We start from the raw sequence: 26405 nt of genomic DNA, 5'->3' as shown, positions 1-26405 counted from the left end.
TGTATACCTGGAGAAGGGCACGTCTGACCGACTGAAGTGCTGAACTGAGCACTCTGCTGCAACATTTTGTTACAGGCCCAGTGCTTTTTTTTCTTGGTGTACTCAAGAATACGCAGTACCAGCACCATTGTGGTTTTTTAAATTAAAACAAAAAGGTTAAAAGTGTGGCATTTATTGCAACAACTTCATGGTGAGTACCGGCACCCTTTTCTCTCTTTTTCTTTTTTAAATAAAATCTCTGTCTTTTTTTTTTATATATATAGAAAGAGCACTGGAGAGGCCCCACTTATTCTAGTGTAAAGTCCAAGTTCAGTCCTCAGTATCTCCAGCTGAAGGGATGAGAAGGCCTCTCTGTTCAACCACCTCTGCAATCATGGTCATGTTAAATGTTTATTGCGACCCTGCATAATATTTCATACAATTCAGTTAGTTTCTAATGCTTAGCCTAGGGATGGGAAACCAGTTAGCCTTCTCAAGGATGCTGGACTCCCATCAGCCTAAGCCAGCATGCCCAGTGGTTAGGCCTGAGGGAGGTTGTAGTCACACCCCCCCCATCAGCCCTAACCATTGCTTTACACTGTGATTGGGATCTGCTTTCTCATCTGAGTTTCCAAATGAGTGGGGGGTGTTTTGGGAGAGAGGCTTCCTATTTCTCAAGGTTTGAGGATCAGCAAATGTGGGACTGAGTAGCTTTTCCGAACAAAAACCTCAACAAGATCACAGAGGATCTTTTTCTTTTTTCTTTTTAATGATTAACTGCATCCTTTCAGGATGAAGAGCTGGTGCTTTCTGATGCTTTCAGAATACTCACCCCTCTCTCTGTGTCCATTCATTTCCATTCATAAAATACTTGACCATTTAAATAACCACAAGGAACAGAACATGAAAATAGCCCCTGACAATATTAATCTGAAATACGCTTCCTCTGAAATCTTCCAGCATCCCATCTCTAGGCTATTAAGGAAGCATAAAAAAAAACCCCGAACGAGGGCGAGGGAGGGAGTCAGCAGCCAGAGGCAATAATAGTTAAGTGCAAAGGCAGGAGATGCTTGCAGCTGTTTATTAAGTTGTGCAAAGCAGATTACAGCCGCCGCCAGAGTCTCTGCAGAGCTAGCTGGGCTTGGCTTGGATGGAGTGGGATTGGATGGGGAGGGGTCTCAGCTGCTGAGATTTAGCCCCACGCTAGGAATGGGTGGTTTGAGCAGCCCTGTTCCAGAGAGCATCAGCCGGCAGATTCCCTCCACTGAAGGCAGAGCAGAATTGGAGCAAAGTTCTTCTTGGGGGACCAGTCAGGAGGAGGGGAGCGTGTTGGCACTTCTGAACACGTGAGTAACAGCTCCCGTTTTAGGATCTTAAGATGGTAACTCCTGCGAATCCCCAAGTGCTTCCAGTTGGAAGAGGCGAATTGGAAGCCGGAGAAGACAGAAAGAGAGGAAAGCTAATTCTGTGGGGATGAGGGAAGGGGGTTGATGAGCCTGAATGGCAGTTTTGCTTCTTGGGAAATGATAGTCACACACCCAATAGCAGGAGTGATATTTCTGGTCAAGGTGGAGGGGAAACATCCCTCTCTAATAGACAGTTCCTTAAGAGTATTGGCAGGGTGTGTACCAATCTCTAATGAATGAGGCGAGCCCCTGTGTATATTAAAAACAACAACTACTATATATGTAAAAGTCTCAATAGGTTTGCCTTTGCAACAAGCCTGTGAAATCAGCCATGTTGCTGTTTTTCAGATAGGAAACAGAGGCAGACAGATAGCGACAGGGACTCCTCTTTAGATCTCCTAGATGCATGGTCCATGAATCTGCACTGGAATTTCTGGCCTTTATGAACAGGGATGATTGTTTCAGAATGGTGATGACCCATTGAAACAACAGCAGGTACCTGTAATCCCAGAGAGGGAAAAACCAGGGGCAGCTAGAGGAGAGCTGTTCAGATATTGTTGCCTTACTCTAGCTCCCATTAGCCCCACTCTGCACTGCCAGTGGTCAGAGATGATGGCAGCTGTGGTCCAACAACATCTTGAGGACTCCATGCTGGCTGCCCCAGTGCTCAGTGCTTTGCCCACCCATTGCTAAAAGCTACAGGGCCAAACTAGGTGTCTTTGTGTGGCCTCTAGTTCTGTTTTCTTGTAGTTGGGGAGCAGAAATGGCAAGGATTGGTAGGCGGGCAAACAGTTTCTGCCAAGGATCAATTCACCTGTTTTTTGGGACTGGCATAGACTGTGCAGAGTTGGCCCTAACAATTCATTCACTCATAATCTTTAAGTGTTTGTGTAGTTGTGTGTGCACGACTCTGCGGACACAGTGTGGGCACTTTCAGACTTTCGCTTATTTGTCGTGGGATTCAATTACATCCTAGCAAATTCAAATTGCTCGGTTTTTGGATTGTGCAACAAATGTGCTTCGCATAAGACGGGCCTTTTTAACACTTAAGAAAGGTGTTGGGGAAATGCGCAGGACTGTGTTGGAAACCACTTCCTTTGACGCAATCTCATCTAACCTCCCCACAAACAAATCAGAGCAATTGCTCCCTGACTATTTAATGCCATCTAATCTCTCTGCAAACAAATCAGGATGAATGCTCAGTAAACAGGTTGTCTGGGAGCATGTGGGCACGCAGATAGGAAGGGGTCTCAGCTTCCCTGCCCACCACACCCTGAATCTCATGGCTCCAGCCTCAGTCTGTTTGCCTTGTCTCCGGCTTTCTCTTTGTCCATCTTTGCTGGTGCGACGGCAGCAACAGGCAGAACAGGACAAAAGCAAATCGCTCTTTCTTCATACGGTCCTTGTTGACTGTGGACCTTCCCCAAACTCTAAAAACAAAACAAAATAAAACCAAAAGTGAAGGTTTATTGGCAGTTCTTTTTTGCAACCTAAAAAAAAAATTTTTTTTAAGGGGCACATTGTTGCTTTGTAAAATAAGCTAGTTCTAACAACATTTAGTAGACATAAGAGAGTGTGAAAAGCACAAAGGATTTTGTTGTAACCGAGTCCTGATATTTTATCATGTGTTGTTACTCGATGCTGTGAAAAGTCCCAGTGCTGCTGGATAATATGCTAAGAGCTGTGCTGGCACCTCTGACTAAAATTTCCTTGCAGTTCAGCAGCTTTCTCTCTTGTAGTTTTCTTCCCTTATAAATCTCCCCTTTCTCTACACGCTACCCAGTCCAAGCCAAACTAAGCACTCTGCTCTCAAAACGCACAAGGCCTTTCATGAAGATCATTTTGATTTAAGGTTCATCCACACTGGTCCTGTACCTAAAAATCATAGGTCTGAGTGGTTTTGTGTTTGCCTCTTTGCTTCCCCTGGGAAAACCCACTCTATAGCTACTGCTGAACCAGAGCAAATATCAATTTGCTCAGATTCAGAGGTAAGGAGCAGGTTTTTCCAGGGGAAAATGATGGAAAAAACGGGAGTGTGGACAAGCCTTTTTTTACTTTGCATTCCACACTTCCTCACGCCACTAGTTGTGAAGATAAAGGTGAGAATCATGTATTTGCTGCCCTGGGCTCCTTTGAGAAAGGATGGGGATGCAGGGATGAGTTTGGAAATGTTGATGTTAACTGCTAGAAAGAAGTACATTGCCAAGTTTGGTTTACTTGTTGAACGATTCCATAGGAAGACTCTGACCTCTTTCTGTTTCAGCCATTTCCACCATTGAGGCTCTGGCGTGGGAGGTGATGTTTGCAACTGCAGAAATGCATTTTTGCCCACGTCCCACCCCCAGGAACAAAACGGCAGCTTTCCTAGATCCCCAGCCTGGAATCGGAGCTGACGGCAAGGCCTTTCAAACAAAATCAGCAAGATTGGCTGGATTGTGAAGGCTGCTTTTGGAGCTGTTCATTTTAGACTTGGGAGAATTGGAGAGCGGGGGAGCCTACTCAAAGCAGCGTGTTTTGCTAACTGGATGGAGACTGGGAAAGGGCATTTGCCCAAGAAACGTCCCATGAAGCAACGCTGTCAGCTGGAGTGCAGGCAGGAGACAAAGCTGTTACCTTTCCCTGGGTTCTTGGTTCTGCTCCTGCTGCTGCTGCTTCTGGCTTTGCCATCCTTTGCCCATCCCGGGCCCACTCCCACTGATGAGAGCGGAGAGATTGTGGTAAGTTGTTCCTGGAGTATGGTACCCCAGATCCAATCATTCTGCCAGCTAGCGTGAGTTTTAAGGTTGTGCAGCAACCGAAGAATCCAATGCAACATTTGCTCGAACGGAAATTTGTGCAACAGACTGAAAGCCGATTGATTACTGATTATTTTAAAACATGCACTCCCTGCTTTTCCAAGTAAACCCTCTCAAGGTAGGTGTTAGGTTGTGGGTGAACATATCAGACGACACAGCGATTCTTCAAACAGCTCTTGTTTATTCTCAGGCCCAGAACAGAACTGAACTAAAGGGTTCAGCCAACCTGCTTATATAGAGCTCCACTACAAAGCAACAGTAACCACTTTCTGTAACTATCCAATCACTGAACGTCACTTTCAATTCCTTATTTGCATATGCGGACCTGAGTGAAAACTATCTACAGTATCCCCCTGCTGGCCCAGGGTGAGAACTTCAGTACATAACCGTAGGGTTCCAATAATCCGGAGTCCCAAAACCCGGACAAGTTTGGGGCACCTCCCCGCCACCCTGCAGCCCCCTTGCTTGCCCCCTCCCTGCCAATGACCCCTCCCTCTCGCCCGCCTGCTCACCACCTCCTCCCCTCCCCTCTCTTTGGTCTCCTGCCCTCTGAAAGATGGGAGGCTGAGCGGCCCCAGGAAGACTGTGCCAGGAAAGCCCTCTAGAGACTCCACTGGGCCTAGCATTGCCCACGGAGGGCTGTGGAAGGCCTGGTGGTCGCCGAAAATACTACTGGCCACCCCTCTCCCCACCCAAAAATTTTACAAATAAAAATAATTACAAAATACAAAAATCCATTGGGAGAGGCATGCTGGCCACCCAAAAGAGGACATGTCCGGGAAAACCCGGATGTATGGCAGCCCTATCTCAAGGTGACTTACGTAGTAGTTTATGAATCAAAATACAGTGGTGCCCCGCAAGACGAATGCCTCGCAAGACGAAAAGCTCGCTAGATGAAAGGGTTTTGCGGTTTTTGAGCTGCTTCGCAAGACGAATTTCCCTATGAGCTTGCTTCGCAAGACAAAAACGTCTTGCAAGTTTGTTTCCATTTTCTTCACACCGTTAATAAGTTGCGACTTGACTTCGAGGAGCAACTCATAGAACGCGGTGTGGTAGCCTTTTTTGAGGTTTTTGGTGATTTTTGAAGCTTTTCCAAAACTTTTCCGACACCGTGCTTCGCAAGATGAAAAATTCGGTATACGAAAAAACTCGCGGAACGAATTAATTTCGTCTTGTGAGGCACCACTGTACATCAGTGTTTATATACATATATATGACAAGATTATGATTATGGTTTATTATATGCTCTGCTGCTGCCACCCAGGAGTAATAAAATACACATTCAGCAGATACTATGAAATTTATTTTCCACAAATCCAACTCTTGTCAAAGGGCATCATAGCAAAATAGGTATCAATGGGCAGAACCACTTGAAACAGAGAAGTCTTCAAAGCCTTCCTAAAAGACAGGAATGTGGTACTTTTTGGGCTTCCCATAGCTGGCCGCTTTGAGAACTGGATGCTCGATTTGACAGGTCTTCTTTTTTTTTTTTTTGCCTGGTGTATTCTAGCCTTTTCTGACTTGGTCCCCTCCAGATATTTGGGACTACAACTCCCATCAGCCTCGGCCTTCTTGGCCAATGGGCAGGGATGACATGACTATTGATTTCAGCTCCCGGCAAATGAATCCGTGAATCAGACAACTAACACAAAGGGACAGGACTTTGGCACGCAGTGGTTCTCAACCTGCGCGTCCCCAGATGTTGTTGGACTACAACTCCCATCATCCCTGAGCTCTGGCCTTGCTAGCTAGTGATGGGAGTTGTAGTTCAAGAACATCTGGGGACCCACAGGTTGAGAAAGGCTGGTTAGAGGATTTGAGATCTTGGAAAGAAAGGTGAGAAAGCTACATTGACCAGAGATCTTTACCTGTTGTGTTTTCCCCTAGGAGTGGCTGACCCAGTATGGATACCTTCCTCCAGCGGATCCCATAACAGGCCAGTTGCAGACTTGGGAGGCAGTAACCAGTGCCATTCGTGTAATGCAACGTTTTGCAGGCATTGCGGAGACTGGGATTCCAGGTATAGTTCTATTTTTAAAAAGCAACTCTTAAGAATTCTAGTTCCTGTTATTTCTCACCGGCTATGTTCACACCAGACTTGTATTGAAGCACTAACCTTGTAGCTCGTACCAGCATGCTGGCCAGTATGTGAAGTTTCAGTAGAGACTCTTGGTTATGAATCCCCCCTCGGTTGTTCGAACCCCGCATTGGGTAAAAGATTTCTGTGTTGCACAGACTTGGACTGGCTCCTTCTTTGGCACCTACTTTATGGTCTTTCGGGTAGGAGATTAAGACCTCCCTCCCAGCCCAGCCCTTTTAAATTCCTAATTTTAAAATCTAAAATCAGTTTTCATTGTTTCCTGGGGTTGCTGTGTGATTTCGTTACCCTGATTTTATTCTCTGCTTTATAGTTTGTTATTTATAGTCATTGATTGATTGATTGATCGATCTCCCAACTGGGATAGCTCAGTCAGTGGAGCATGAGACTTTTAATTCCAGGGTTGTGTGTTCAAGCCCCACATTGGACAAAATATTTGAGCATTGGATTTGATGACCCTTGTGGTCCCTTCCAACTCTAGAATTCTATTCAATCATTCTGTTCTATTATGTAGCTAAATAGTTGCCCAGAAAACTTTTCTGTTGTTTATAAACAAACAGATAGATAATGAACAGCTCTAAAGCTGGATTCCCAAAATCTCCAGTTGTATCCCGTATAAGTGAGCTCTGCAGATGTAATCTCTTGAGTCTGGAATTGATCCAAGTACAGATAAGACCAGGATTTATGCTCAGAAAGGCTAGACTAAAGTAGAATTCCAGGGGGTGGGGGTCAGAATATGCACCTCCCAAAAAAACAAAACCTCTAATCTTCTAAGGCAGGCGTAAATGTGATTCCTGGCCCACCAACTTTTGGGACTACAGCTTCCATCATCCCTGACCATTGGCCTTCTGTCTGGGGCTGGTGGGAATTGTAGTCCCAAACCATACTGCCTAACCCTGTTTGAATAAAACTACACATAGTTTTCCACTGTTATTCCAAGTCTGAGGCCAAGTTGAATTGATGAGTTTCAGAGGGCTTTCAGAGATGACCAGAATCTTAAATATCATGGCATCCAAATCCAGACTTGTGGTCTGTTCCCCTCCAAACAAACCATGGCTGGAACGCAAGTTTTGTTCTTGGCTTATTGCTTGCGGTTTGTTTGGAGGAAACAAGCCCAGATTTGGATACCAGAAGACACCAGACTATGGGAGCAAAATGAGCTGTGTTTGAGCACACTGTATGAGCACACCCGTAATTTGCCTTAAACCACAGTTTGTGTTTTAATTATGGTTCAACGTCTGCATGCAAGCCAACTCTGTGCCCGGGTTGAGCCACTTCAGATTTTACATGGGTGTGCACACAACAAATACTCATCGGTCCCAAAATGTAACTGTGAGCATTCGCTTGCAGTCTGATGTGGTACCGTAAGTCTCAGGCACTGATTCACTACCTTGGCAAAAACTAGGCTCAGGCAGGCAGCATGGAGAACTCCTGATGAGTGCATTCCCAACTGCCCCAGCCATATGTACATATGCATGATGGGAGCTGTAGTCTATTAACATCTGGATGGCACCATATTGGTGACCCCTAAACTTGAGGGAGGCAAGATTCTGGACTAGGAACATAGGAAGCTTCTACTGCTGGGCCCAGGGGTAACCCGTGAAACGTGGTCCAGGACCGGAACAGAATCCGAAGCTTCCGCTAGGAGTTAGTCCGACAGAGCCAAGGCAGGACACGAGGCAGGAAACCAGGCAAGGACAGGTACAGGATCTCAGGGAGCATCTAGCATACAGCAATGTTGCTCCCGCAACCTGGGGCAGGGTCCGACAGTCTTTTATCTTTATCAGGGTAGCAGCCGGTCCTGATCCCCCGGCGACTCACCTCCCTGTTTCGCCCGAAGGCGAGCACTCCTCCTGTGAGTACTCAGGTCTCTCCTTGTCTCAGACCTTAGTCTCTGCAGCTCGGGAGACGTCGGTGAGTTACTAGACCCAGGGGCCGCCTCAGCCTCCCCTGACCCAACTGGTAGTGGAGCAGCTGTAAGTGATGGCCTAGCTGAAGGCAACAAGGTAATCCCCGCATCTGGAGCCAGGGCAGGCTCAGGCTGGTGTTTGTTGCAGGAGAACCTGTGCAGACTGGAACTCTTCAGGACCAGGCCCCAGACTTGGTTCAGATGATGCCTGAGGCAAAGGATCTGGTGCAGACTGAGTCTCCTCTGGTTCTGAGTCCAAGCCCGAGTCCTAGGCCACCACAGTCAGACTATTGGTCCATCTAACTTGTCTATACTGACTGACAGCAACTATCCAGGATTCCAGACAGAAGTCTCTCCTAGCCCTGCCTGGAGATTGACCCTTGGACCTTCTGCATGCACTGCAGATGTCCTACACTCTGAGCTACATTTCGATCAGCGCCGGATTTAGGGTGGCATGGGTGATTCCCCCACACAGGGCACCAAGCCCAGGGGGCACAAAACAACAGCAACCATCTATATTTATATTGGTACCTACTCAAAGTTTTTTTGTGTGTGTGTTGTCCTCGTTCATGGCACCATATTACAAAGCCCTCCCTTGTTTCTATTTCCCTTGAACTCAAACAGATGATGCCACGTTGGCTCTGATCCGAATGCCCCGCTGTTCGCTTCCCGACGTTATCAGCACCTTCCCAGAAAAGCTTCCTCTGCGGAGGAGCAGGAGCAGGAAAAGGCGGAAGAGAAGGAAGAGTCGGAGCAAGCGGAGCGCAGGCTCGGTTTGGACGAAGCGGAACATTTCCTGGAAGTAGGTATCGGCATTCTTGTTTCCAATGTATTTATTTGCTCCATTTCCCACTAGTAATTGTTGTTGCACTGTGTCTCCCATCAGCCCTGGCAGAGGCTGATAGAAACCCAGCAATATCTGGAAGGCTTCAAGGTCCCCATCCTCGTTTCGGTATGCCTGAAAGATGAAGCAAGCTGGTGGTGCATGACAAACGTGAAAACAAAGAAAGGGTTTCTGCATGCTAGATAGTCTACCTGTTGGGCTGAACTGAGGAGAAATGGTGGGGACCGCCTCCCCCTTCTCCTGAACCTTCCTGAGAACAGGAGGACAGTATAGATTTAGAATAGTGGTTTGCAGAAGGGCATACTGTAGTTCAGAAGCTGGGAAATGTTGGAAGAGGAACAGCAGGAAGAAGAAGCACCAGGGGAGAGACAGCTGACAGTCTCAGTGTCTTTGGAAAGTATTCCTGACCCCCTTCTCCCAAGACCTGGTGGGCATTGAGGGCAGTGGGAGGGATCTAACTCTCCAAAGCCTGACACTATCAGGTCGCTATGTGGGCCTTCACTTGTAACTTGTAACTAGCCTTTATTGGCTGAAGTTAAAACAGCAAAATCATAAAATCATACAAAGTCATCCAAATTCATTAATAATCCAAATACATGCAATATATCAAAGACTAAATAGCAACCATTGAATAAATCAGGCAACTTTAGCTTTTCAAGATCTCGGCTAAGTACTCCAAAACAATCTTGGTAGTTTCGGAAGTATCATCCCTCAACAAATAGTGGATTACAGACTCCTTGCAAATCATTTTTTTTGAGCTGTGAGGGGGTCAGGAGGAGATCTCTGCGATGGGCCTTCACCAATGGACCTTCCCTTAGACGAGTTTTTGATTTGATCCAAGAAGGGTCTCCTCACCTTCCATTCTGTGTCTGGTCCAGGCCAAAGAGGTGAGGGATCTGGTTGCTTCCCATCTGTACATTGTCTCCAACATAGAGTGAAGACCTACCCACGGGAAGCCCACCTCAGCCGAGAGACCATGCGAGTATTGATGTATTATGCCTTGAAGGTATGGAGTGAAGCTACACCCTTGAACTTTCACGAGGTGGGCAGCCACACGGCTGACATCTCTGTGGAGTTCCTCCGCCTGGACCACCGCGATGGCTACCCTTTCGATGGGCCGGGTGGAATGGTCGCTCATGCCTTCTTTCCTGGAGACCCTCAGAGGGCTGGCAACGTCCACTTTGATGGCGACGAGGAATGGACGTTCCGTTCACCAGGTGACTTGGCTTTCTTTGCATGGTGGGTTGGGGATGGAAGAGTCAAGGTGTATTTCACCATAAAGAGAAGGGAAACAGTGGCAGTGGAGGCAGGGCCACTGCCACAACTAGAAGAGGGATTTGTCTTCCCAATTTCCTTTTGGGATATTTAGTCACTATCCACTTGATGGTTGAGGCTTACAAAGTGCTTTGCACTCGGCTTTGCCAGCACTGATCATCAGTGGACATCATCGTAACATCATGAGACGGGCCTTCTTTGCAGTGGCTCCCTGTCTGTGGAATGCTCTCCCCAGGGAAGTTCGCCTGGCGCCTTCATTATACGCCTTTAGGCACCAGGCAAAAACGTTCCTCTTTAACCAGGCCTTTGGTTGATCTTATTGACATCCAGCACCCTTTTAGAATGTGGCCCTAGAGCTGGCGAAATAGTCATCCGCTTAGAATCACTTAAACTGCCTGGGTATTTAATTCGGTGCTGAAGTGATTGCAGAGTTTGGTGTCTGTTGCACTGGGAAGGTTGATGAAGGCTTCCTTGCACCATTTGCTCTGTAGGCACATTTTCAGCAGTTCATCTGCTCTTGGTTGTTTTGCACCTGTCTGGGACCCTTCAGGTCTTCCACTGGTGCTTGTGAGGACTCTGAGCCCCTTCCCCACCACCCTCTTAGCAGTGACGGTTACCTTTTCCTTCCTCAAAATCACAGAGAGCTTCCTCTTTCAGCCCTATGTGCTTTTCAAGGCTCAGATTCCTTCTAGCACAGGGGAAGTTAGTCTCTATGGGCATGCTTTCTCTCCTCCTGTTTTTCAGGGGTGGGGGGCTGCTCTGGGGTTAGGGAGCGGAGAAGTAACCACATGGGGTGGTGCCTATGACACTCATTCAAAAATCTAAATGTGCCCACGGAGCTGAAAAGGTTGGTGACCCCAGCCATGGTTGGATTGATACTGAATGGACATGTATGCCTTGTGCAAGCCATTGGGCTAAATGGACTTCCTTCCTTCCTTCCTTCCTTCCTTCCTTCCTTCCTTCCTTCCTTCCTTCCTTCCTTCCTTCCTCCCTCCCTCCCTCCCTCCCTCCCTCCCTCTCTTTCTTTCTTTCTTTCTTTCTTTCTTTCTTTCTTCCATTTTTTTATTTATGCTTTTCAAGTTTATACATTTCACTAATTTTATACATTTCACTAATTTTACAATCATTCTGACATTTCAAAACTTGACTTCCTTCCCCCTCTTTCTGCAGTTCCTCAAATTTATTTTTAATATCTTCTGCATATCCAAATTAACTTATTTACTCATTTATTCATCTTCTTTAAATATATACTCTTAGGAACCTGCAGGGTAATACAATAATCCTGCCAATGTCCTTATCTGTTTACAGTTTGTTTGTAAATATTCAATAAACCATTTCCATTCTTTTATAAAAAGTTTGTTATCTTGATTTCTTATTCTTCCAGTAAGTTTTGCGATTTCTGAATATTCCATAAGTTTTTGTATCCATTCTTCCTTTGCTGGGACTTCTGCTTCTTTCCATATTTGGGCAAGTAACATTATTGCCGCTGTAGTTGCATACAGTATATGAATAGGTTTCTATACATTTTAGGTAGTTCTGTCCCTATAATTCCTCAAAGAATGGGTTGTTGTTTTTTACAAATGTTATTCTGTGGTTGGTTTGCCCTGGCAATGTGTTTGTGATTCTCCCGATAAGCCATGCTCTTCTTTTGGCAGACGACTTTGGCACCGACCTATTTGCTGTGGCAGTTCACGAGTTTGGCCATAGCCTCGGGCTGGCACATTCACCCTCCAAGCATTCGATCATGCGCCCCTACTACCAGGGACCAGTGGGAGACCCATTGCAATACCAGCTGCAAGCGGATGACCGGACTGAGATACAGAAGCTTTATGGTATGTGCAGTGGCTGGATTGCTGAGCAGCATGGACCTACTCTAGGGAGGACTTTATCTAAGCCTCTCTAGATCATTGGGACCTACTGAGAGGTCTCTGGGTGATTTGTAGTAGATCGGCAAGGATTCCTGACTTCCGGTTGCTGAGCATTTTGTGACAAAGGCCACATTTGCACCACACATTTAAAACACTATGATACTGCTTTAACAGCCGTAGCTTCTTCCAAAGAATCATGGGAACTGTAGTTTGTTAAGGGTACTGAGAGTTGTTCCCCTCGCAGAGCTGCAATTTCCAAAGTGGTTTAACAATCAATCTCTGGGACTTGTGTAGGCAAGGGTCTCCTAACATCTCTGTAATGATAACTAGAAGTATACAAAGGTACAGTTAATTTTCACGATCTTTACCTTTAACTAGATAACAAGCTTACCCAAATTGATCAAAACAGATGTCTTCATCTGCCTGTTCTGGATAGGGTCGCCATATTTTTTAAAAAGTAAAAACAACCAGGACACCCTAAAAGTTTTTTAAAGTTTTTTTTTAATTTTTGAAAACTCGAAGGTTGTTCAGCTTTTTTTTGACAAACCCCTAAGTTGTTCACAAAAATGCCACAAAACCGTGATTTTTCAGTTTACTTGCCAAAGATCCAGCCCTCTTTCTGGAGGATGAGGCTGGATCTAGACAAATCAAAGAAGCATTTCAGTTAAACACGTTGTAAACTTCGTAGGGGAAATCGAGTTAGCAAAAACAGACCTCCACAGCGCCATCTGGTGTCACAGTGTTAGAATGCATAAACAGAGCATATAAAGCGTTTTTTCTTTGCCATTGTAGCTGAGTCCTGACTTCTTCTTCATCCTTTACTGCCAGCACTGGAGCAAATCTTCCCACTGCTGCTTGCAGAAGCAGACAGAGACAGAAGCTATAGATCCATTCCAGCCTTTTTATTCTGCCTGCGTCTCTCTCATGTCTGCTTCCTTCCTCCTCCCTTCATCTCTCCCCCACCGCTGCTTCCCTGCAGGTCACGACCACTGATGGGGGTGGGTTGCCCTTTGACAGTATCTCCTCCTTGCCATGACCCCTGGCTTTTTGAAACATTATGGTGTGTCTGGGTACCCCCAGCACTCACCAATGCATGTCTATGTACACCACTTAGAGTCTGTTAGAATTCCTGCTCTGTGATTGCAGTCATGGGATTGTTGTCTTTCACATGATTATATTTGTTTTGACTCCACAGAGTGGGAAGTGACAGAGACAGGATGTTTGTGTTACTGTGTTCCGTGAAGTGGGACAATTGTCCTTTGTTTTTTCTCTTTACTGTCTGACTCTAGAGAAAGAGGGAGCCATGTTTAAGTGCTCCGTGTATGTTTATATGTAAATAAAGTAAATTAGCCAGAATGCTGAGTTGCTGAGTTCTGTTACACAAGCTGCACAAACTCTGTGGATCCCTAAGTGTGCCGGTGTCTGTTGGCATCGGTCGCTGTGATGTTCGGGCAGAAGAAAGCTTTTGAAGCTCCCGAACAATCGACCAGGAGGGAGGGAACATGCCAGTCGGGCATGTGTCTCTGCCGGGGTCCTACTCGAGTGTAGGACAAACTCCTGACAGAGACTTCAGTAACTGAGCAGTATATTTACCTAAAATAAATACAGTACATCTTGGGGTTCTGGGAAGAAACAAAACAGATCTCACTGGACTGAAGCCTGTCCTCCCCTTCTCTAGATAACATATTGTAGCAGGTCAAATAGGCCTGTTAAAGAGGATTAGGGCCAAAGAGTGTTAATCTTGCACATCTCTGATCCGTCAAACTGTATGCCCATATTTGCTCCAGCTGGGCAAATTCTTAACAGAGCCGCACTTAGATTAATAGACTTACCGTTTTTTCCTAAGATCCATGGAAAGGCCTGTTAGGATTGCCCAGTCTGTCCTTCTATAGTCAGAGAATCCTGACAGCTCCTTCGGTGAGTTGCAGAAAAACACGTGCAGGCTGGGAAAAACTAGTCCCGAATCTGGTTTGGAAAATGAAATCCTTGGGATTTTGCAAAGACGTCTTTAGGGATGTGAAAAAGCAGAGCCGTGCTTGTATTCCAGAGTCAACTTCTCGTACTCTGGCAGATGAAATGGGATATTTTTACTTTGGCTGTATCTTCTTCTTCTTTGGCGATCATTCGTAGTCGAGTAAAATTGTCTTCCATAAACACGGCCTTAACAGTGAGTCCGTAAGTGATTGTGGAGGCCAATTCTGGATCCACATGTCCTTCCACAGTGGGGACATAGGTTTCCAGGCAGGAGTTGATCATGGTGTGGATTTGCCAAGTGTGCCTTCCTCCTAGCACGTTTATCCCTTTTGTCCTGAGTTTGAGCATCTTCAAAGCCCATGACACCTTTGGTAAAGGCTGTTCTCCAACTGGAGCACTTGCAGGCCACTGTTTCCTAGTTGTCGGTGTTTATACTACATTTTTAAAAATTTGCCTTGAGAGAGTCTTTAAACCTCTTTTGTTGTCTACCAGCATTACACTTTCCATTTTTATTTTTTATTTAATAAATATTTTTTTTATTAGTTTTACACATATTTTTCCAGCATAACATCCTTTTAAACATCATTTTGAATTTTTTGGCTATTACAGAATGGGGCTGTGTACCAGCAGATAATACGCGCTTTGGGTGTGCCTGGTAAAAGCACCTCTGAAACCACCCTGTGATAAATTCATAACTGTTAATGCTGCAACCAGCCTTATATTCCCAAACAAAACAAAGCGATCCCTCACATTTTGAGATGCAGACTGAAAGCAGTCTGAGTTTGGACAATAAATAAGCAAATCACGAGCCATAGCCGATGATGAGCAGTGCTAGAGCAGGTGATATTTAAAGCTCCGCAGAACTGCAGAATTCAACCTTTGCCAACCTGATGCCCTCTAAAGCAGGCTTCCTCCATCTCGGCCCTCTAGATGTTTTTGGCCTACAACTCCCATGATCCCTAACTAGCAGGATCAGTGTCAGGAATGATGGGAATTGTAGTCGCAAAACATCTGGAGGGCCGAGGTTGAGGAAGCCTGATCTAAAGGTTTCTGCATGTTTTCCAGTGCTGTGCTGATGGGACTTGTTGTCCAAAACATCTGGAGGGTGCCAGATCACATGATATTAGGCCAAGGGCCTGCACGCAGCTCAGGATGTGGGCTACCCACTCCAGATACCCCTCACTCCAGTTTGGTGTAGTGGTAAGCTTGGCTATGAAGCTCGCTGGGTGCCAGCAGGCCAGCTGCCAACACTCAGCCCAAACTAACTCACAGTGTTGTTGTGAAGATCATATGGAGCTGGTGGGGGGGGGGGATGCATGGCACTCTGACCCCCCTTGGAGTAAAGGTGGGATAGAAGATGCCATAATAAAAAAATAAAATAAAATAAAATAATTTATTATTTGTACCCCGCCCATCTGGCTGGGCTTCCTCAGCCACTCTGGGCAGCGTCCAACAAAATATTAAAATAGAGTAATGCATCAAACATTAAAAGCTTCCCTAAACAGGGCTGCCTTCAGATATCTTCTAAAAGTCTGGTGGTTGTTCTTCTCTTTGACATCTGGTGGGAGAGCATCCACAGGGTGGGCGCCACTACCGAGAAGGCCCTCTGCCTGGTTCCCTGTAACTTGGCTTCTCACAGCAAGGGAACCGCCAGAAGGCCCTTGGCACTGGACCTCAGTGTCCAGGCAGAACGATGGGGGTGGAGACGCTCCTTCAGATATACTGGACCAAGGACGCTTAGGGCTTTAAAGGTCAGCACCAACACTTTGAATTGTGCTGGGAAATAAATAAGCAAGCAAGCAAATTGTGTATTTACGTTTGCGCATCCATGTTATCTTTCTCTTTCTTTCTCTCTTTCAGGAAGTCGAGTTCTTCATTCTACGGAGAAGCCAGAGGTAACCTCGCTGCTCCCAGATCTTCTCTCCTTGCCGCACGACTTCCCTGCCCTCAGGTTAGAAAGGGCCCTTTCTACCACATACCTTGGGGAAAGGGATAGACAAAGGGTTCTTTACCGCATATGCATGCACTGGACCCCACTCGACGCCGGAGTTGTTGTTCCCAGCAGCTATACATCTGCAGTATCGAGTATGATGCTGCAAATGATGGCACAGAGCAGGTGTGGGGAGCCTTTGCCCCCCCCAGATGTGGCTGAGTTGCAGTGTCCATCATTCTTGGCCATTGGCCGTGCTTGCAGGCACTGAGTTGTATTTCAGCAACATGAACTACATATAAAACATGTATGGCTAACTTGCAACCCAAGTATAGCTCCCTAATTAATTTCTGGCCCTCATTCACACACTATAATTCAGCTGCTGTGCTGGCGACACACACACACACACACACACACACACAACACACACACAGTGGAACCTCACGCCGTAAACCCAGAAGTAAATGCTTCCATTTTTGATAGCGCTTCGGAAATCGAACTTCCGAGGCGGCTTCCGTATTGGGTTTTTCGTGTTAATTTTTCTGTTTTGAGGCTTCCATATTGAGTTTTCGAATGTTTCGGAACTCCAATGGTCTTCTGGAACGGATTACGTTAGAAAACCGAGGTTCCACTCTACACACACACACACACACACACACACACACACACACACCAATCCTTTGTACAAAAGTTAAACTCACATTTGTTGCTCTGCCCACTAGGTTTACTGTGTGAAATGTCGGACTGCTGTCTGTTGAGCACATGGCATATAAAAATAAAAATAGGCATTGCAATGTTTTTCATTGAGTAAGCATCTTCCTGTTTCTTGTGTTAACAGAGAATTCTGCATCATAAATCTTCCTCCTGTCTGAGGGTTTTATGCAGCTCAAAATCATACCCATTAACAAAAGAGGACCCAGGCTTTTTACTTGTTTTTTGTTTTTTTGTTTTTGTTTTTTTGTTTCGAAAATCACCTTAATAGTCTGTAGCTTTCCCCAGTGGAATAATTCTTGTTTCCTACAGTATGGTGCTGTGTACGGGCAACTTCCTAGGCTCCTCTCAGTAGGTCTGGGAAGATGATCAACTGGGCACCTTTCAAATTCTGGATTTGTCCATATGTGCCATTGCAGCTTTATGCCTTTTGCACATGCTCTGCAGCCCCTGTGTTGATCCCATGGTCACTGCTAACTTTGGTGTAAACAGGCATGGCAGAGTCATCAGTACATCTGGACTGTGGGAGGGTGCAAATCTATCCTCTTCCTGCTGTATTGATTCACTGACTGGCTTGCTTCGGTAGATCAGCATTCCTTTCATAGCTCTGCGGTTTGGAAGATCAAGATGTTGCTGCATCCCTTTTTATTGCCCCAAATTCTTTCTTGGCCTGATTTTTTTTTAAAAAAAAAATTAAGTGTGCGGGGTGAAATAGCTTCCTCCATGTGGGGATCACTTTCTGTCAGCCTAACCTCCCTTGTAGGGTTATTGTGAGGATAATAAGTATATCTGAAGGAGTATATCTGAAGGAGCGTCTCCACCCCCATCGTTCTGCCCGGACACTGAGGTCCAGGTCCGAGGGCCTTCTGGCGGTTCCCTCACCGCGAGAAGCCAAGTTACAGGGAACCAAGCAGAGGGCCTTCTCGGTAGTGGCGCCCGCCCTGTGGAACACCCTCCCATCAGATGTCAAAGCGATAAACAACTACCTGACATTCAGAAGACATCTGAAGGCAGCCCTGTTCAGGGAAGTTTTTAATATGTGACATTTTAGTGTATTTTTCTTCTTTGTTGGAAGCCGCCCAGAGTGGCTGGGGAAACCCAGCCAGATGGGCGGGGTACAAATAAATTATTATTATTATTATTATTATTATTATTATTATTATTATTATTTATTATAAAACGGGGAAGAACAATGTATACCCCTTGAGGTCCTATTGCCCACTGGAGGGATGTGAACATGAATGGATAAGGAGTGGCCAACTTTTCCTCCTTGAAGATAAACTTAAAGACACCGCACTGAGGAGTCACATCTCTGCCTTTCCCCCACTTCTTCGTTTCAGGTCCGGGAAGGAATTCCCCGATCGCTGTGCCTCCAACATTGACGCTGTCACTCAGATCAGAGGTGAAACGTTCTTTTTCAAAGGTCTGTGGCGTTTTCTGTGATCTTGTTCTGTCAAGCCATTTCTTCCAGCAGTAGATGAGTGGTATCAGAACATGCTTGCTTTGCATGCAAAAGAAGAAGAAGAAAGCCCCAAATTCAAAACCTGGCAACGTCAGGGCCGGCAGGAAAAGAACCCTGTCTGAAATCTTTGAGAGCCAACCTCAGTCAGCAAACTCTGGAGCCAATGTGATGTTGCTGGACTCCGGTGCCCAGCAGCCCCTATGAGTATGGCCTTTGAAGGGACATGGGTGGCGCTGTGGGTTAAACCACAGAGCCGAGGACTTGCCGATCAGAAGGTCAGCGGTTTGAATCCCTGTGACGGGGTGAGCTCCCGTTGCTCGGTCCCTGCTCCTGCCAACCTAGCGGTTCGAAAGCACACCAGTGCAAGTAGATAAATAGGTACCACTGTGGCGGGAAGATAAATGGCGTTTCTGTGCGCTCTGGCTTCCGTCATGGTGTCTCGTTGCGTCAGAAGCAGTTTAGTCATGCTGGCCACATGACCCGGAAAACTGTCTGCGGACAAATGCCGGCTCCCTCGGCCTGAAAGCGAGATGAGCGCCACAACTCCATAGTGCCTTTGACTGGACTTAACTGCCCAGGGGTCCTTTACATTTACCTTACCTACTTGTGCACACTATGTGGCAGGCATGCTCTTGTGTTGCATGGGTGCTCCATAGCTTGCGTGCATGACGTGAGCATGCCCTGTGCCATGTGTGTATGGCTGGCATGGGACTTTGAGGGGGCCTGGCCCCTTCAATGAATTTTATTTTTTGGGGGTCTGCCCCATCTCTTACTTGGCATGCCTGTTGCAACTTCTGGGAGCGTGTGACCAATAGCTCAACAACAGGCCTTGCAAATGGGCCCTTCCAGCTCTACGATTCTATGATATGGAGGGCATCTTTTATGGCTACCCCAGAGATAGGTGGAACTAAGCTAAATGGACCAATGTATGCAAGGTGCATTCTGATGCTCCTCCTCTTTATGAAAAGCATGGATGGGTCGTGCCTTTCCTTGCCCTGGGCACATCGAATCATCGAGTTGGAACAAGAGACTCTTCTCCCAGTAAAGATGTGTACTGTATGTCATGTAATTCAACTCAATATGATCCAGAGCAGAACTCCAACATATAGTTAGCAGAATAAAAACTTAAACACGTTGCATGACCAGAGGCAGTTGTACTGTATTTCATCCAGCAGAGCTTTACTGCTACTGAAGGCAAATGAGCATAATGGTCACAAATCCAATACATTCAGGATTGGCACTGTCCATAAGAAATCCAGTTGCAGCAGACTTAACTTAAACGTAAATAACTTATAATAAGACTAAAACTTAACACTAAGCATACTATATGCAGAACACCACACCAGAAAGGAAAAGAGGTAGAAAGAGAAAAGTGAAAACCAGGCTTCTTCTGGCCTTACTATTATAGTCAGCATGACTTAGACCAGCCTTTCTCAACCTGTGGGTCCCCAGGTGTTGTTGGACCACAACTCCCATCACCCCTAGCTAGCAAGGCCAGAGCTCAGGGGTGATGGGAGTTGTAGTCCAACAATATCTGGGGACCCACAGGTTGAGACCGCTGACAGACAGAAGAGATAACAGAACCAGTTTAAGCCAGCGGTACTCAGCTTCTTAGAAGGAATAACCCAAACATCATGAACCTTCTGCTTGTTTCTGCCACACACAGAAGCTTCCAGAACCCTCTTGAATTAATTAGAATAGGAAAGACCTCTACACATCAGATCAATAATTTCTGCACTAAGAAATGCAAACTGACAGTGTGTTATGTCAGAGGAAATCATACCTGCTCTCTCGCAATCTGTAGCAGTGAGAATGGTGTGTGTTTATGACAGAGTGCTTGGAATAGTGGTAGGTCAGCTCGCAACATTCTGTCATGTTGCAGAGTGACCAAGAGATATCAAGCTGCTTCTCCTAGCTGGGATGTGACGTTGTATTTTTCCTACACCCCCCCCCCACCATATGGCAGGTCAGTACTTCTGGCGCCTGACTCAAGGTCGTCACCTCACTTCTCTGCGCCCAGCCTTGATCAGCGGCTTCTGGCGAGGCCTCCCTTCCACGCTGCGCAAAGTAGACGCCGTTTATGAGAGACACATAGATCATCGCATCCTCTTCTTCAGCGGTAAGGGGTGGGTGTTCCTGTGTGCGAGGCAAGTGGGCTGGCTTGCATAAGAAAGTCCAAACTAGGTCCATCTCCTAGAGCAGGGACGTCCATCTCCCAATAGACTGCGATCTATTCACAATGTAAAAAAACTGGCAGTGATCTACTCATTGTCGTAAAAAAACTGGCAGTGATTTTAGGAAGCCAAAGTTGTGGAGATTTGGGTTTTTTCCCTTTTCTGCTTTTCTGTAACGAAATTGCTGAGGGGCCGGAGCTCAACCGGGATCTATCAGGAACACCCCGCAATCTACCGGTAGATCGCGATCTACCTGTTGGACATGCCTGTCCTAGAGCAAGTAATTCTTTGAAGGAGAACTACCTGAACATGATTGACAGGTGGTATTTGACTCCAAGTAGGCTTACTAAGATTTACAAGACAGAATCAGATAAGTGCTGGAAGTGTAGAGCGGTGGAGGGAACATTCCTTCATATGTGGTGGATGTGTAAAAGGGTAAAAGAGTATTGGGAAATGATTTATAATGAATTGAGAAAAATGTTTAAAAGTATTTTCTCAAAAAAACCCAGAGTCCTTTCTGCTGGGGATAACTCAGACTGAAATTCCCAGGTGTCAGATAAGATTATTTATGTATGCAACAACTGCGGCCCATGTTTTGTTATCCCCAAAATGGAAAATGAGCAAGGTCCCAACCAAAGAAGACTGGCAAGTTAAGTTGACAGAATATGCACAAATTGCAAACTTAACATATAGAGTAAGAGACCAAGAAGAACATACATTTAGAGAAGATTGGAAAAGGTTTATGGCATATGTGGGGAAAAATTGCGTACAGCTGAAAACGCTGGCATCATTAAGATAATTCAACAGTATAAATAAGTTTTGATGGATGCAATAATGGAAAACCAATTGGTATAGTTTTTGTAAAATATTCAGGGATATGAGATATGTAAAATGATCAATGGAAAGAGGAGAAGGGAAGTCATTGATATCTTAAGATGTAAAATATTTATCTGTAATTGTAAAACAGAAAATTTAATAGAAAACCATTAAAAAAACCTAGGTCCATCTCACATCCTGTTTCCAACTGATGAGAGCTGGGTTTGCCATAACAAAATTGTTAGTTTTTGAGACACTACAACTTGTTGTGTTTGCTGGGACATTCAAAAAAAATTTTATTTATGTATTCCCTTTACATCCCATGCTTTCGTCAAGTAGCTCAAGGTGCTGCATGTGGTTCTCCTCTCTCCATCCTCACAACAACCCTGTGGCTCAAACTCACTCCATGAGCTTCATGGGTAGGTGGGGATTTAAGCCCTTGTCCCCTAGGTCAACACACTAGCCGCTACACAACACTGCCTTGCTATTGATGTCCTCTCTTTCTCTCCCCTGCTGAAGGACCTCTGTACTGGGTATTTAAGGACAACGGTGTGGAAGAGGGCTATCCCCGCCCTGTCACAGACTTTGGGCTGCCCCAGGGGGGCATCGATGGTGCTTTCTCGTGGCCTGTTGACAGGAAAACCTATTTCTTCAAGGGAGATCTGCACTGGTGCTATGATGAAGCCACAGCGCATATGGAAGAAGAATTCCCCGTCCACAGAGAACCCTGGGAACACTTCCCCGCCTCCGTAGATGCTGTGCTGAGTGAGAACGATGGTGAGCTTGTACTTAATTTATATATATATATACTGTACTTTTCCGTGTATAAGATTAGGTTTTTTTCTTTTAAAGTTATGCTAAAAAGTGGGGAGGCCGTCTTATACATAGTGTGGGTGTTTGATTGCTTGCTGCCATGGCTGTCAGCAGATATTGTGCGTGTTATTGGTTGCTGCGTCAATGGCTGGTGTTGCTTGGCTGATGCTGCAGCAATTGGGCGGGTGATTGGCAGCTTTTGCTGGCGATGGGACAGATGAGAGGCGGATTTTGCAACGCATGCAGGGAAGCGATTTTCGGCAATCCTCCCCAAAAGAAGCTCAACAACTCTGTGCCATCTCCCCCCCCTTTTCTTAAATTTGAGTCTGCCAAAATAAGGGGTGTCTTATACATGGGGGAGTCTTATACACGGGAAAATACGGTAATTTTTATTAAATTTTCTGTTTTACAATTTAGAATACTCATTTACACTTCCTTAAAATATAAATGACTTCCCTTCTTCTCTTTCCATGGTTCATTCTGCATAATCACAAATCCCTGCATATTTTACATAAACTAAACCATTCAGTATTCCATTATTACATCCAGCAAAGCTTATTTACACTGTTGAATTTATCTTAATTCCCAATGTTTCCAAGTGTGCACAAATTCCTCCCATATATTCAATAAACATTTTCCAATCTTCTCTAAACGTATGTTCTTCTTGTTCTCCTTTTCTATATTCTGCGTATATTCCATCAGCTTAAGTTGCCATTCTTCTTTAGTCGGGACCTTGCCTGTTTTCCATTTTTGGGCTAACAAAACACGGGCCACAGCAGTGGCATACATAAATAACTTTTTCTGACACCTGCGAATTTCAGTCTGTATTATCCACATCAGAAAAGACTCTGGGATTGTTTTTTTGGAAAGTACTAGCTTGTACTTAATTTTTCTCTGCATTTGACTGGAGTTGCCTGCAGTCCTGTCTAGTGGCTCCCAAATGGTGGAAACACGTTCCGATAATAATGCAATAGCATTGCCAAAGCAGCGCAGAACAACTAAGGAAGTGGAATGATCAATCCGCTGCTAATGCATTATTATCGCGTCAATGACATGTTGCAGAATAGGTAAAGGTAAAGGGACCCCTGACCATTAGGTCCAGTCGTGGCCGACTCTGGGGTTGCGGCGCTCATCTCGCTTTATTGGCCGAGGGAGCCGGCGTATAGCTTCCGGGTCATGTGGCCAGCATGGCTAAGCCGCTTCTGGCGAACCAGAGCAGCGCACGGAAATGCCATTTACCTTCCTGCCGGAGTGGTACCTATTTATCTACTTGCACTTTGACGTGCTTTCGAACTGCTAGGTTGGCAGGAGCAGGGACCGAGCAACGGGAGCTCACCCCATCGTGGGGATTCGAACTGCCGACCTTCTGATTGGCAAGCCCTAGGCTCTGTGGTTTAACTCACAGTGCCACCCGTATCCCTATGTTGCAGAATACAACCCACAAAAAACAGAAACCCTGTCTGGCAGGACCCTTTGTCCTGTCCTCTTAAATATCCCACTTATTTGTTGCTGATGCCCCTTTTTGTCTTGTTGCAGGAACACTGTATGCCTTTAAGGGCAGGGAGTACTGGAAGTTTGAGCCACACAACCTCAAGCCCCAGACTGGCTACCCTCGATCCATAGCTAAGGACTGGCTGGATTGCACAGGAGAACTGTACCCTCCCCGGAGCCTGCCTACCAGCCCTGCATCAGGAGCCGAACACCGGCCGGATTTGCGGGGTCCACAGCTCGAGGTGGAACGATGTGTGTGCTTTTGCTCCGCCTTTCGTGCAATGTCGTGGGGCTTGCTCAGCTGCCTGGTGGTGGCTCTCCTGGCACTGCAAGGATTTGCCTAGGAAGGACACAGAACCTTGCCTGGCCATCACTTTGCTCCACAAGGATCCTCGGCAGCACCAACCCCAATTGCCACATTGCACGTCCGTGGGAGGGAAGGAGAAGAATAGGAAGAAAGAGAGGAAAGGGAGAGACATCCCCAGCGAAGCACAATGCGGGGAAGCGATTTGGGTGCAAGGATGAGATCACAGTCCTTCAGTGATAGGGGCAGTGGCTCTGCCTATGGTTAAAGGAAATTCTTCAAACAGGAATCCTTTGGTGCAAATGCAGCAGGAAAGGGGACACAGTGCAAAAGGTTTTTCAGGATCCAGGAGTGTCCTATGTGGAACGCCTGCAGTGTTGACATCTGTCTGTCTCAAGAGACAGCGGAGTGTGCTTCCAGGGTGAAGTCAAACCTCTATGTTAGCAGCACCAAAGTGACCTCCCCAGGGCACAAGTCAGGGCAGTATGTATGGAGGTCCTGGGCTGTCCCAGATGAGAAGGCCCCACCCCAGCCTAGCTGATGTGGTCCAAAGGAAAGCAGAGCAATATGTTAGGCACCAGTTTGGCTGCGGGAGTTGCCGAAAGGAGGCATGCAAGACGCCATGCAGCCATCTTTGGGACTCCACTCTGTATTTGTGTAGGGTTTACTCTCAAGCCTTTTTTCCCCTCCCAAAGATGTCCCCCAAGGCAGTGGAGGTTTAGGACCAGAGTTCTCCTAGATGGGCTACCTTCCCAGGCTGACCCCTGTAGACTGTCAATATTTTGCTGGGGACGGGGATTCAAGAGCATAACTGGGAAATTTAAGTTTGCTCAAATAAACTGGATTAAAGTTTGCTCTGTTGCCTGTCTGCAACATATCCGCTTTAAAACAACACATCAAAGCAGTTTGGAAAGCAGTTGGGAAAGGGGGGTGAAAAAATAATTAATGGGAAGACTTTTAAACATCCCGTGAGCAAAACGGGGTGAATACAGGGCGAATGCTTATTGACATATTAACGCCCCATAAGCAAATCAGAACAAATACTCAATAAAGATTGGCTATAGAAGCTTTGTGAAAGCAAACCAGGTTGTGTGGAGGAGCCCTTAGAGCTTGAAGCTGACCACCCCTAGCTAGTCTTTCGCAGAATTTTTTTGTATGTCAGAAGACAAAAAGGTGGCCTCCTTCTCTGATGATGCCTTCGCCCCCAAGTGCTTCACTGTGAGCCACTGGCACCAGGGACAGAATTTGTTGTTTTGGAAAGGAAACCGTGAGTCACTTTTCACTCCAAGGAGCAGCTTGTCGGCAGCCTCTTCCTGTGGTTGGGCCATTAGCGCAGCTGTGGAATGATTCAGAACCGCTTGCCGGGGCCTGCCGGGCTGACTGACAAAGCGTCATTGTAGGCTGAAAACCACAGAGACTCTGTTGAAAAGAATAGGGCTGCCTAAGGCGAGGAGGGGTGAGGGGAGTGTGTGTGCAGGATTTGCTGTTTTTGAAACAGGAATCCCAAAGGGAGGGAAGGCCATTCAGCACCCGAGTCGCTAGGCGTTCCAGACTCTGTTGTAAATTGAGACTTTTAAGAACCGCTTTTAAGAGGATGCAGATCTGGTGTCCAATCCCCTCCACCTGAAACACACAGAGACGTGCTCTCTGTAGATACCCCCAGCTTGCCCGTTGCTCACCTTTCTTGTACAGTGGTACCTCGGGTTACAGATGCTTCAGGTTCCATTCGCTTCAGGTTACAGACTCCGCTAACCCAGAAATAGTACCTTGGGTTAAGAACTTTGCTTCGGGATGAGAACAGAAATCGTGCTCCGGTGGCACAGTGGCAGCGGGAGGCCCCATGAGCTAAAGTGGTACCTCAGGTTAAAAACAGTTTCAGGTTAAGAACGGACCTCCAGAATGAATTAGGTTCTTAGCCCGAGGTACCGCTGTATTGGATGGGCAATAGGGGCACCTAACCCAGTTTCCGCCTTGCCAGAGGCACAAAATGGGCACAAAGAGCCTTGGACATTTATCAGCAGTAATTAAAATTAATATCAAATCATGCTGTTGTGGGGTTTGTTTGGTTTTTTGGTTATTGTTCATTTCAGTTCTGGAACAATCTAAGCCTGTTTTCATGGTATTTTATGAAAAAAACATTTGACACTCCTGGAAAGCAGCAGGGGGTGGGGTGGGGGGAAACAACCTCAGGACATTAGTGTGAATTTCTGCTATTTTGGTATGCCTTTTTACCTAATATGCACAGTTTAGCAAAGTGATTTCCCCCAACGCCATTCATTTTGTATGCTGTCCTCTTACACTTCCCCTGACTATATATGCATTCTTGTACACATTATTTGTCTGGACAGCTGCGTTGCAAAATTCAGAGAAGGGCAACTTTTGAAGGCTTGCCATGTTTCAGTTCCTACATTGCTTCAGGAAGTGTGGGTTAGAATGATTCATCCTCAAATGCAAAGTGAAATAAAATTTCCCCCCATTCCCAGCAGAGTCAGACCATTGCCCCAATATTATTTACTCTGACCAGCAGATGCTCTCCAGGGTCTTGGGCAAGTGGAG

General features: G+C 46.1%; 1 protein-coding gene and 1 long non-coding RNA gene across 5 annotated transcripts; one reads left to right on the top strand and one right to left on the bottom strand.

Annotated features, from left to right (window-relative positions):
• The first annotated feature begins 1133 nt into the window (after positions 1-1133).
• LOC310695698 (matrix metalloproteinase-17-like) lies at positions 1134-26334 on the top strand. 3 transcript variants are annotated; one of them, XM_083480526.1, is made up of 11 exons: positions 1134-1325; positions 3649-4102; positions 6068-6200; positions 8812-8989; positions 9965-10248; positions 11962-12138; positions 16009-16099; positions 18130-18212; positions 20218-20370; positions 21761-22018; positions 23591-26334. In XM_083480526.1, the coding sequence occupies exons 2-11, from the start codon at positions 3911-3913 to the stop codon at positions 23887-23889; spliced, it is 1848 nt and encodes a 615-aa protein (XP_083336652.1). In that variant the 5' UTR covers positions 1134-1325; positions 3649-3910; the 3' UTR covers positions 23890-26334. The 3 variants fall into 3 exon arrangements, with proteins under 3 accessions (XP_083336652.1, XP_083336653.1, XP_083336654.1); XM_083480527.1 differs by having other exon boundaries at positions 1134-1329; XM_083480528.1 differs by lacking the exon at positions 1134-1325 and adding an exon at positions 1714-1880.
• LOC310695843 lies at positions 2527-17541 on the bottom strand. Of its 2 annotated transcripts, XR_014520276.1 has the most exons (4): positions 17053-17541; positions 16780-16829; positions 15965-16127; positions 2527-2815 (listed from the first exon to the last, which is right to left on the bottom strand). It is a non-coding gene; the product is annotated as an uncharacterized lncRNA (long non-coding RNA). The 2 variants fall into 2 exon arrangements; XR_014520277.1 differs by having other exon boundaries at positions 16780-17539.
• Positions 26335-26405: the final 71 nt, after the last annotated feature.

The sequence above is a fragment of the Podarcis liolepis genome, assembly GCF_965112155.1.
Source record: "Podarcis liolepis genome assembly, chromosome: 16".
In the NCBI taxonomy this organism is placed as follows: Eukaryota; Metazoa; Chordata; class Lepidosauria; order Squamata; family Lacertidae; genus Podarcis; species Podarcis liolepis.
The sequence above is the reverse complement of the archived record's forward strand: the minus strand, read 5'-3'. Positions and strand labels throughout refer to the sequence as shown.